Below are 13076 nucleotides of genomic sequence, written 5' to 3' on the forward strand. Positions count from 1 at the left end.
CTAAAAATACACAACTATGTACCGGGGGGCTTTGGGGAGAAAAAGGAAAAATAAAATCTTTAAAGCAGGATTCATAAAGTTTATGGATTCCCAGAGAAGTTGCTGTTACAAAGGGCATTAAAATAATCTGTTATTTTTCCTTAGATATTAATACTTTCAAAGGACTCCAAAAAGCTAAATGATAGATTCCTTCTTCCCCTAGAAAGAACTAGAAAAGATTAAAGAAAAAACCATCAGGGCCAGCCTGGGGGCACAGTGGTTAAGTTTGCACGTTCTTCCTTGCCGGCCCGGGGTTCGCCAGTTTGGATCCTGGCAGACCCAAGCACCACTTGCCAAGCCATGCTGTGGCAGGCATCCCACATATAAAGTAGAGGAAGCTGGGCATGGATGTTAGCTCAGGGTCAATCTTCCTCAGCAAAAAGAGGAGGATTGGCAGCAGATGTTAGCTCAGGGCCAATCTTCCTCACCAAAAAAATTTAAAAAAAAGAAAGAAAGAAACTGGACACATAGAAGCAGCTGAAGTTTTCCTGTTTCTTTCTCTTCTAAGAACTGGAGGTAGAAAAGCATTACAAAGAAACTTGGGGGATAGACATGCTTTTAATTATTAAGGAATCATACCAGGGCATAGACATTACTCACTGTTCTTGCCTTTCCTTTGGTGAATGCCTCTTTGTTGCAAACCTCACTGATTAAGAAATCCTTTCCAGGTTAATTTTATTTTATTCTAGTGAGCTTTGCCCTTAGAAGGAAACAATTCATATCACAGTCCTAGAAGCACATATCCATTTCCCCTCATTTAAGTTCTTAGCCTCTTTTCTCTCCTCTATTCATATACACACACACATACCTATCCTAAAGATTTTGTTAACAGTGGCTCTGAAGACTAGCAGTTTCTCACTTCTCTAACCACAACCCACATCTCTTCGCCTCTTCAGAGACCCCTCTTCTTCCCCATTCTCTCCCACACTAACATCTGGCTGCTTTTCTGTAAAATAGATTGGTGCCTTGAGAGGAAGTATTATATAGAGTGTGTGAAAGAAAAGTAGAATTAGTGAAACGCGATACTGTCTCGGCTCATGGTCAGTAAAGATATAACAGTTTTGGAATATGAAAATGATGTACATTTTCCTGTACAGGAACACTCCTTTTGTTGATAAAAGTCTTAAACAAACAGTTTTACAAGGCAAAAAGTGAAATAAATAAAGAGAGGAAGAGAGGAAGAAAGAAGGAAAGAAAGAAAACAAGGAAAAAATAACAAAAGGGCACAATTTTCCAGCAGGGACAGGAAAAACCTGCCCCAAATTTAGTACGTTCCAAATGATGTTCCATGATTGAATACCTAAGCAAACTACCAGTCAAAAGAAGCAGAACCAAAATCTTAACAATTCGCTTTGGAACGAGCAAGGGAAATATGTTTCAGTGCCTTTTAATAGGCTCACTATCATTAAGCAGGGAATCAGAAGGTATAATTACCTGGATGTGCATTTTAATTATTGCTTTTCCAATCAGGGTTGCACCAAAGAAAGTCCAAAAAGGTACAAGAAAGTGTCCACATGTTATTCCAGCCAGATCAAATAGAGGATTTGGAATCTGTAAAATAAATAAATTAATTAAAATGGGACTTCATATATAATCTGAAGAACAGTTTAATTTTACCCCCTATAGGTATGTAGAATTCCACTTTAAGCCTTGCTTACACTGCAATGAGAGCTATGAGCTCCCTGATCAGTACTAGACTGTTCAGAAGTTTAGGCAAGTTTTTTTTTTTTTTTTTTTTTTGAGGAAGATTAGCCCTGAGCTAACCGCTGCCAATCCTCCTCTTTTTTTCTGAGGAAGACTAGCCCTGAGCTAACATCCGTGCCCATCTTCCTCTACTTTACATGCGGGACGCCTACTACAGCATGGCGTGCCAAGAGGTACCATGTCCGCACCCGGGATCTGAACTGGTGAACCCCTGGCCAGCGAAGTGGAACGTGTGCACTTAACCACCGCCCCACCAGGCCAGCCCCTAGGCAAGTATTCTAATGTGTCTGTAAGTTAGGGTCTCATATTCATGTCAGGCTGTTGTTCAATCTGTTCAAAGCAAACTCAACTGTCCTTTTCCTTATATTACTTATGTCTAATGCCCCCTTAATATACTTTTCCCATCACATTAGAAGTGGATAAAGCCAATGGATCCACAGGAATTTAATCCCATTCAGTAGATACTTGGCCACTTGGTAGCTGTTTTCTAAGGTAAGGTATAAATGAAGAAAAACCCTTCATTATTTCAGTAATTACTAGCGTTCTAAAATCTTTAGCCTGAAGTAAGAACTTTATCTAGAAAGTGCTCATATCTATAGCAAACATTCTTGTACATTCTCAAATACATTTATAGGTGAATATACTTTTATTTCTCAACATAAAAAAATTTCATTATTTGTATTTTATTTTACGAGAACCCAAGGCCATGGAGCAATGAGATATATTTTAGAAAATCAAGTGTGGAAAGTGAGAGCTCAGATTCAGATGTTTTGAATGCTATCTCAGACAAAGAAGTGATTCACAACAAATACCTTTTCCAAACATCCCCACATTTCAAGAATGCTAGAAGACAATTTCATATAAAAATGCAAAAAAACTACAAGCTGTTTTTGAGCACGTCGTCCATTTTTCCCCCATACAAGTACTCTATCCTTGTAGCTATTGGTCAAACCATTTATAAACCAATTGATTTATGTGATTTTGTTTTCGAATTGTCAAAGAAAAGCTTAGTTGTTTAAAAAATATTTGTCACGTGTTCTTTTAAAAACAATGCTATGACTAAATTAGAATTCAAGGATTCTTTTGTTAGTAACAAAAGAATTAGATTCAGTAACTCAGTCTTGTTTTTCTCATCCAAATTCAAATGCTTTATGCAATTTCATCTGTCTTACAACCATGTAATAACAACATCATTTGCACAGGCTTACATCCGTCATTTCTTATATTTTCTCATGTGACCCTCAAAACTCCATGAATTACAATTTTAATTGTTTTCTTTTATTATCGGGCTCCACTTCACGTTGAAATAGAAATTAGAGTGTATAAGATACGTAAATCAGAGTAGCTAAAAATTAGAATATGTTGACATGCTGGACACCTCTGCATACATATGTCGGATACTCTCAGAAGAGCACACTCGATGAATTTGCTGTTACATGTGCATGTTATGTACTCTTTTTTTAAAGTGCTAACTACATACACAGAAAAGAAGATTAGAATTAAAAAAACTATTAAGTAGCCTTGAGATTTTTCCCTCAACTAGTTTTGTGTATTTTAGTTTATATATTTTACCTTAAATCACGTATATAGAAATGTAAGTATTAAAAATTTCCTAGAAAAAAGTTCCCATAGGCCCAAATTGACATATCAATTTGTGTTAAATATTGACTATTCCTAGTCAAATATAAAGAAGACCAGATAGTGTAGAAAGTGGACTTTTAGCAGTTAGGATACAGGCATAGATGAGTGCCAAAGAATAAATAATTTCTGCTTTAATAAATCAAAGGTACTTGTTCTTTCCTCAGGAATAATGAAAGCTAACTTTTATTGAATGCTTTCACTTGTTAGATACTTTGCTAAGGTTTCTACATCATTAACTCAATCCCCCTCAAAATGCTATACGATATCATTATACCCATTTTACAGATAAGAAAAATGAGACAGATAGGTTAAGCAATTTGTTCAGTATAAATGGCAGCAGAGCAGAGTTTCAACCCAGGCAATGTGGCTTCCACACTTGTTCTCTTAGCCTCTAAGCTAAGGACATTAGTATCCATTAGGCCTCTCAGCTTAATCCCATTCTGCTGGGCTTCCACAGTACCTTTTTTACTCTCATTATATTTCAACTGTCTTCCTCACTAGACTTCAGGACCTTGAAGGAAAGGGAATATACCTTTCAAGTCTTTATTCCAAGCATTCAATGGTTGATACAAAGCTAATGAATAACAATAAAGAACGGCTGAGCATTGATGTTGTAGGCACTGTGTTAGTCCACATGTATTACCTTTAACCCATCAGCCTTTGCAATGAGCGTCTTATTGCCCCATTTTAAAAATTAGAAAACTAGAGCTCAAAGAGAGTAACTCGATTGAGGTTACAGAGCTAATAAGAGGCAAAACTGGTTTAGGAACCTAAGTAAGCCGGGCTCCAAAGCCAATTCTCTTTCCAGTATATATCACACTACAACATATCTATTGCTCAAATAGTTGGGATCAATAAGGTTAATTATGAAAATTTCTAGCATTGTCAGGGTTAAAAGACACTAATTCAGCACATGCATATTTCAGAATATCTCTAGAATGTTGACATCACATTAGAAATGAGGGGAAAGGGAGTACTCAAAGATGTATGTATTCATGTTCTAGTACATAATGGATAAAGTAGCTCTGTGTCAGTGGACAATAATCTTGTGAATTTTCCTTATAATTGCAGCTTTTTTATCATGTCTAACTAGGTGCACCTAGTTATTCTGGCCAAATCTACCAGTGAACTAACAACAATTGTGTACAGGCTACCAAAGAAAACTTTGATCAAAATGCTCCATTTCAAATATAAGTCTATTATATTAGAAAAGAACTGGCATAAACACTAACTCACCAAGGAACGTGAGTTTCACAAATCTGCAATTTGAGAAATTAACGAAGTTTTTGACATAAATGACTTCTTAGTTCACTGTAGCCAAAGATGTCCTTAATTTTGCCACAGATGTTTCACTTACCTAGCTAGGTGTTAATGTCACTTAAGACAGGTTTTATACGAATTCTTCCTTATAACTAATGCTTGAAACTGGAAAAAGACTGCCTATCTGTAACTCTGAAAAGAATGAAGTCATTGTTATTTGGTTAAATGCACTTCATTATAAATTCTTCATGGGAAGGACAGATTTTGTCTCTTTTGTTCTTATTGAATCAAGCCATTTAGGTCTGAAGTCATCATGGAATGATGAAATACTTAAAAGTCAATAAACAAGATATGAACCTATCCAACAGAAAATAATTCATCTGATGCATAAGATGAAAGATTAATAAAATTACATACCCATTAAAAGTGATAGCATTTTTGTTCATTCAGGCATGTATCTTTAAAAACAAACTGGATCAAAATATAAATCTACCATTTATTGGAATTTCTCACTTTTAATACAATTCACTTACTGAAGCACAGGCCAAAATTCCGAAAAATCCAACTTTCTGTACTAGGTTTTGAACCGCCAGTTTAGCCCGGGAGGCAAAGTCCTGCATAAAAGGAGGATATCAAAACATTAATGAAAAGTACAAGAAAGAAGGAAAGATGGCTTTTTATAGAGTTTATAATATTAAATGTCCCACAGTCTGAGAGCATTGATCCATTTAATGAATAAGATAAATGATTTAAAAAAAAAATCACAGAAGGGTGCACTGGAAAACATGCAAATAAAATCTTGACAGAACATTAATTACATCCTTAAAGATAAACTTTTACCATCTTTCAAGAATAAGCCAGGACATTCTTACTTTATTTTTTGGATTCTCTCTGGATTATCTAGGGATGAACTAAATGCTGTAAACTAGTCATGAACCAACTCATTCTTTTGGAAATATTGGCCTAGCACATCTATCTCTTTATCTTTCCTTCCACAACTTGCCAGATTTATTCCCTGATTAATATTGGGGTAGGAAATCATAGGATTTTCCAAGACAGCCAATGAAGACACCTCTGCTAGTCACTAGCCAGAAGATGAAAAAAAAAACACCAAAACAACCCAGTTATGTGGCAATAACTAAGCATTCATTATCCCAAAAAGCAAAATAACATTCTACATCTGTACAGCTTGTGCTAGTTTCGTAAAATGTTTTCACAAACATTTACTTGAGCTTTTCAATAATCCTGGGGTACAGAGCAGATTCTTCAGATTCTGAAATCAGTGCACTTTTCATCTCACTAGGCCACCTCCTATGCTGAAACATGCATTTGGTTGGCTATTTTATTTTCATGATTTTCTTCTTCCAGCATGTTGGTGCTATAATTATATTTACGTGTCTATTTTTTCTTAAAAGTACCAATCTGAAATTTGACTCTAATTCTTTTCTGGTTTTGAAATGGTATATACTCCAAATAAAATTTCAATGAAAATAAATGATATGATAAAAATATTATCTAATGTATGAATGTCTTTTTAAAAACTTTCATATCATAGAACCTCTTCCTCTCTCTTCAGTTCAATACTCTAATAGGCAACAATCTTACAGAAAGGTCAAAATACAAAAGAAGGTTCCTTCATAGAAGAGGAACAGAGTTTAAAGCACTTCTCCAATCCATAACAGAAGCTGTATATTCCTACTTAAAAAACAACAACACTTTAACAAATAATACTATGTAGAATAGCCCTGTCAAATTACTACAACAGTAAATATTGAAATTAAAAAAACACAAACCTTCCTCCTACTTACTTGCTGAGGATGGTGAGAAAGTCAAAGGAATTAAACCAATAAGGTATATCTTAAAAGATATCAGTGGTCAATAGAAACACTTTCAAGCTTAAATACATAGGCTCCCAAAGTTAATCATTAACTAAATTCTAGAATGCAATTTTGTAATTTTATGATTTATTTCCAAAGAGAGAATTTTTCTTTTGGGGATTAGGCTTACTTTTTTTAGTAAGTTAATTATATTAGATTTACTCTTTTTAAACAACTGAACTACTACAGCAAAGAGCACTTTCCATTTTTACCCAGATTTCTAACTGAAGATTTAATTTTTTTCTCAAATTGACATCTATTGCATTAAGTGAAATATTGATTTTATTGATTTAAAACCCATTTAAGAATATATAATGAAATGAATTTTAGTATATAACTTATTTTAAAACAAATCACACTTCCATTTATTTTGAGCAACTTACACAATTAATCCCTAAATTACTAAATTTATAATTTATTATAAACACTAAATAAAAACTGGTAAGCCATAATAGAAACGTTTTGAGTTTTAAAATACCAAATGATACTGTAAGATTATAAACTAGTTATGAAATTTTAATTAATATAGCCCAAGAGTTAAAAAATATAAATTCAAGAAAATGCCTTCCTTTACAGCCCTTGTTATCTTCATAGCAAATCCACTTTAATGAGAGGTAAGAAGGTACTCAATTGCTAAGAAAAAGTAAAACAAAGAAAAAAAGCCTATACAAATTTTATTTTAAAGTCAATACTTTCTATAGATGTATTTTCCAAATCAGACATATGTGGGAACATTTTTCTATCATAGCATTTATGTAGTCCTCAATATACAAATTATAGAAAATTAGTTTTTTTTGCATAAAATGGTATACTCAAGATCATCAGTGTTGTATTTAGAAGGTTTGGTGTCCTGCTGTTTTTCATCCTAACTTCAAGGCTTTACAATCTCATATTGACTTAAACCAAGTGACTATGAAAGTGCTATTATTTAAACTGATGGTATTTTTCTAATAGAGATACATACACACATTTAAATAGGAAAAGAGGTATGATTATACCAATAGGTTTATACAAAGAAAATGATTAAACATCATGTAGATCATCTAATATACAAAACAATAAAAATATTTAAGCCTGCAGAAGTTCAAGGAATCATGTTTTTAAAAACATCCTGAAAGTAAGGAGCCATTTTATCCCTTTGAGGCAAAATGTCTTTATTTAACAGAAATTAGACAAGAACAAAGGAAAAGAGACTCCTTGTTCTTTCATATGCCTGGGTGCCCATCATCAATTATCCTTAAGGCTGCTTCAAGAATCTTCTTTTGGGGGTAAAGAGTATTCTATCCAAATAAGTGAAGCAGAACCCTCCCATTACCTTTTTTTTAAAATTAATTTTTAGCTGGCATGTCTTACAGGAAAACAAGTTAAGAGCCTTTTTAATGGAGAGTTTTACTTTCAAAAAGACTGAAAGTCATCTACTGAAAATGGATTTCATAAATCTCATTATGTGTTTAACACACACAGTGACCACGCTACTTTCAGTTCCTATAATTTATTTTCCAGATCTTTCACAATATTCTCGGAATTAAAATTACATTTATATATTAAACAATCCACAAACATTTATTTCAATTAAACTAATACAAAGTCTGCACAGTTGTTTTCATTAAAAGAAACCAACAGTAGCAGAATATGCAGCTTGAAAGAGTATTTTCTTGATGTTTTTCCTTGCCGGTGTAATGAAAACAAATTCAGGGAAGCATTGTATTGGTATTTGCACCAAATCTGTAATATTTTACAATAGCAAAATCACTCATGTTTAGATTTCATAAACACAACTATATTTTATTGTTTTTATTCTAAACTTATTTCACTTGTAAAGCCATATATTCAAAACCTACTGATACAGCTTTGAAAGTTTAACATAATTTTATTGAAAACATTCTCTTATTGTCTAAAACGTTCTACATGTTAAATGTAACTGTACCTTCCTTGTTTGTTGCTCTATAGTTTTAAAAGTTATTTATTTTTTTTAACAACTTCAATATTTTTCCATTATTAGCATTAATTTGATACCTCTCTCTGATCATGCTGATTTTAAAGTAACGTCTAGGCATTAAAATATTTAGGTTTTTCACTTGCTTTTAAAATAGAGAGAATTGTATTGTAGGTATATTATTTGACAATAAACCCAATTTAAATACATGTACACATACATACACCCAACACCAGCAAAACACTACTCTTTTACTCAAGTTTAAAAGAACCATTTCAAACAAAATTTTCTATTCTTTTCAGGCCATGAAATAAAATAAATAAGCCAAGAAAAAAAGTGCACCAATAGCAAACAATATTTTCAAGAAAAAATTTAACAAATTAGTACGTTAGGTATTCAAGATTTAAGTTAAATATCAAAGGAAATTCATATTTCATTTAATGGTTTGGTGTATTTGTGGGAACTCTATAGCAAGCTCAGTTTGATTACTTCCTCAATTGTCATTCTTCATTTAAAAAACAGTCTGTACAACTAAAACCAAATTCCTTTTAATAGTTTCATTTCTCTGGATTCACATTTCACAATGTTTACCTATTTCACAATTTCAGTGCCTGAGAGGAAAGTTTCATTCTCTACCTCTACCTAAATAAGTAGTATGCATTTACAATTAGTAACCATATATCGCTTTCTACTTTTTTAAAATAAATAAACAAAATACAAATTATCTTTCCCACTCCCACCAATAGTGATTATGTATGTGACTGATTATGCTTCTGAAAGTGAGAATGAGAGACTAGGAACACCTCCCCAGTGACTGCAAGAAGACAGATGAAGAACAATTACAGTAAGTCCTTACTACTGAGATTCCAAGGATTAAATAGAGAAAAACAGACAAAGCCTTCAAGTATGAATATTCCCGCACTACTTTTGCTTCACATTGCTTTTCCTAAGAAAGATATTGATGATTAAGGTAGAAGAGAAACTGTCAGGCTAATTATAATTGGCTTATAAAATACTAACCTTTGAATCTCTGTCAACTTGCATCTAAATACATGAAATAACATTTATCTTCAAATGGTAACAATAAATCTTTTCATTTTCATGATAAGTGACCATATGAAATTTCAAGATCTCTTTAAAAGCAACAGAAAATCCCTACATATGTTAAATGAATGCAATATTACTGGAGGGAAATATGTATTTGGTTAACAGCTAACGTTAGCTTTATATTACCCTCGATGTGATGGTAACTGGCCAGCAGTTTCATAAATTACCTGCCTTCTTAACCTAGTTTATATTAAAACTTCTGCTGAGCTAATGCTCTTCTTGTGTTTGGTATTGAAGCAGCTCCACAGCCAATATGAAAACCTTCAGAGCAACTGTTTCAATAATAATTCCTTGTGTATAAGGGAATTTATACTAAAATATACTGTATTTGTGAAGTTCTTTTACTGCCTAAAAATGACTTGCTAGTTCCTGTGTCCTAGTCAAATATGTTGTATCAAGCAAGTAAAATTCTATTTACTAGAAATAGAGCTAAACAGTCATGATGACCTAATTATAAGCTGTTTCAGCATTGTGGACAATGACTCTGAAATATTAACTTGTTATTAAGATCCTAATAACCAAGTAGTTAAATATTTCCTACAAGGAAATCATATTACACATAGTAAATAACACAATGAAAGGATACAATTAATTATCATCTTAATACAAACTGCAATGAAATGTAACTCATAATCTTTCAATCTTTCTGCTCTTAAAAACAGACTAGAACATGTCTTAAGTGCAACTTTCTACCTATTGTCAGGGCTCTTTATGGGTTATTTTCATATAAATATATAGAGCATTAATTCATCGAATTCAAAGCAAACAAAATATTTTATCTTACTGTTGACTCCCTCAACAATAACATTAATGTAACCACTATGTTTTAATATTGATATTTGAGCAGGTCTTCTTTAAATGAGGTAAATTTTCAAAAGGGTCACACATCATCTATTGTGTTTTTGAATTATATGGACTCGAATACATTATGCGATGAAGACTGTTAGGAAATAAACTCTAGGAATAAGAAAAAGTAGGGATATTAACTTGATGAAATAAGTGATTGTGACAGTAGGAAGTAGTTAATAAACTTTAAATTTAGTACCTATAGGATGCCGGATTACAAACTGCACACATTTACCAAAAAAAGTGATCAGAGTTGTGCAACTACTTCTGAAAATGAAATGCTTTAATATCCAATTTATGGCTTTTACATCATTACATCAGGGATGATCACTGGAATTTCTACTTACATTGGAAATTAGGGTAAAATTCTATAATAGTGCAAATAGAATACATCACAGAAACACACTTCAGAAAAGCAAAGAAATTTTATCTTGAAAATAACTTAGAAATTTAGAAGTTTTTGTTTCGTTTTGTTTTGTTTTGAGGAAGATTAGCCCTGAGCTAACATCTGTTGCCAATCCTCCTCTTTTTGCTGAGGAAGACTGGCCCTGAGCTAACATCTGTGCCCGTCTTCCTCTACTTTATATGTGGGATGCCTGCCACAGCATGGCTTGATAAGCAGTGCCATGTCCACACCCAGGATCCGAACCAGCAAACCCTGGGCTGCCGAAGCGGAACATGCACACTTAAATGCTGCGTCACTGGGCCAGCCCCGAAATTTAGAAGTTTTAAGAAGAGATTCCAGAGTTCCAACTCAAGATGGCAACATGGGAGGCTCCTGAAATCACCTCGTCCCATGAACACACCAAATCTATAGCCAAATATGGAACAATTCCCTCTGAAAGAAATTCAGAAACTAGCTGAGCAATTCCTACACATTGAGGCAAATGAGAAAAAACCCAAATCAAAAGGGTAGGAGAGGCTGAGAAACCATCTCATCATAAACTTCACTCCTGGTGTGGTGATATACAACTAGGAGGGAACTCACAACTCCCAGCTGCTTCCTGAGGAGCAAAGGGTTTGGCTCCTCACAAACCCACATCTGGTACTCCAGCTTTTAAGACTTCCACCTGAGATATGGGTCCCGAAAACATCTAGCTTTGAAAGTCAATGGGGCTTGTGTCCAAGAGACCCAAAAGGCTATAGTGAACTAAGAGACAGTTCTTAAAGGGCTTGCATGGGCTAACCAGAGCTAACCCTCCAGGCCAGTACAGAGGCAGCAGTACAGAGGTCCAATCCTTCCATGGAGAGGCCTGTTTGCTTAAAACTTCTGGCCTGAGGGGCAGGTTTCTAATTTAACACACATCTAGGGGCTGGCTGCAATATTCTCTAGAGACTGTGGAGGCTGGCAGGTGCCATCTTCATGCTCTCCTCTGCCCTGCTCCAGGTCACAGGTATCTCTGAAAGAGGTGTTTGTACACACATCTGGTGCCCCAAACCTTGCAGCTGTGGCCCAGGGGTTGTCCCTGGATCGCCTGGCTCTGGTGGCCAGTGGGGCTTAATGTTTGCAGGTCACAAAGGACTACAACAGAGAAACAGTTCTTAGCTGGCTATTCCCCCAGGCCTCAGTGCAGAGGGAGCAGACAGAAATGCCTATCTCCCAGTCTTCTCCTAAAAGAGGTATATTTGCATACTTTAAAAGTTGCTGCCTATGGGTCCATCTTCCAATAAGTTTGCATGTAGCAGCTGACTAAAATACTACCCTTTGGGATGCTGACAGGTCTTGGCACACCCTCAACAATTGGGAGCCACTAAGAATAAAGAAAGTTGCTTGGACAATCACAAAGGATTGAGAGACAACCTAAGAGCTAGGGCAGGGTTGAAAGATAAGGTTTATCTCCTATACAAGGTCACTCCTTCAAGACAGAGAGGTGGCTGTTTTATCTAATGCATAGAAACCAACACAGAGAGTCAAGGAAAATGAAGAAACAGAGGAATATGTTCCAATGAAAGAACAGGATAAAAATCTCAGAAAAATATCTTTTTTTTGTATTGTTTTGGGTGAGGAAGATTGGCTCTGAGCTAATATCTATTGCCAATCTTTCTCTTTTTGCTTAAGGAAGATTGTTGCTGAGCTAACATTTGGGTCAATCTTCCTCTATTTTGTATGTGGGATGCCACCACAGCATGGCTTGATAAGCAATGTGTAGTTCTGTACCTGGGATCTGAGCCTGCAAACCCTGGGCTGCTGAAGTGGACTGCACAAACTTAACCACTATGCCACTGGGCTGGCCTCTCAGAAAAAGATCTTGATGAAACAAAGATGAGTGACTTATCTGATAAAGAGTTCAATATAATGGTCATAAATATGCACTCTGAGATGAGGAGAACAATGCATAAACAAAGTGAGAATTTCAACAGAGATAGAAAATATAATAAAGTACTATACAGAAGTTGCAGAGATGAAGAATACAATTACTGAACTGGAAAATTTAACAGAGAGGTTCAACAGTAGACTAGATGAAGCAGAAGGACAGACCAGTGAACCTGAAAACAGGGCAGTGCAATTCACCCAATCAGAGGAGGAAAAAGAAAAAACAATGAAATGAGTTAAGATAGTTTAACGGACTTATGGGACAACATCAACAGGATGAATATTCATATTATATGGGTCCCAAAGGAGAAGAGAGAGAGAGAAAGGGGAGGAAAAGTTATGTGAAGAAATA

The 13076-nt window shown here is 34.7% G+C and overlaps 1 protein-coding gene across 2 annotated transcripts in view; it reads right to left on the reverse strand.

Annotated features, from left to right (window-relative positions):
- The window catches only part of VMP1 (vacuole membrane protein 1), a 124307-nt gene that overhangs the window by 24499 nt on the left and 86732 nt on the right, over positions 1 to 13076 (reverse strand). For both annotated transcript variants that reach the window (XM_014856968.3, XM_070482873.1), the window contains 2 exons: positions 5178 to 5258; positions 1474 to 1590 (listed from right to left, as the gene is read on the reverse strand). In XM_014856968.3, coding sequence (XP_014712454.1) covers positions 1474 to 1590; positions 5178 to 5258 — 198 coding nt within the window. The remainder of the gene's footprint in view (positions 1 to 1473; positions 1591 to 5177; positions 5259 to 13076) is intronic.

The sequence above is a fragment of the Equus asinus genome, chromosome 13, assembly GCF_041296235.1.
Source record: "Equus asinus isolate D_3611 breed Donkey chromosome 13, EquAss-T2T_v2, whole genome shotgun sequence".
Taxonomy (NCBI): domain Eukaryota; kingdom Metazoa; phylum Chordata; class Mammalia; order Perissodactyla; family Equidae; genus Equus; species Equus asinus.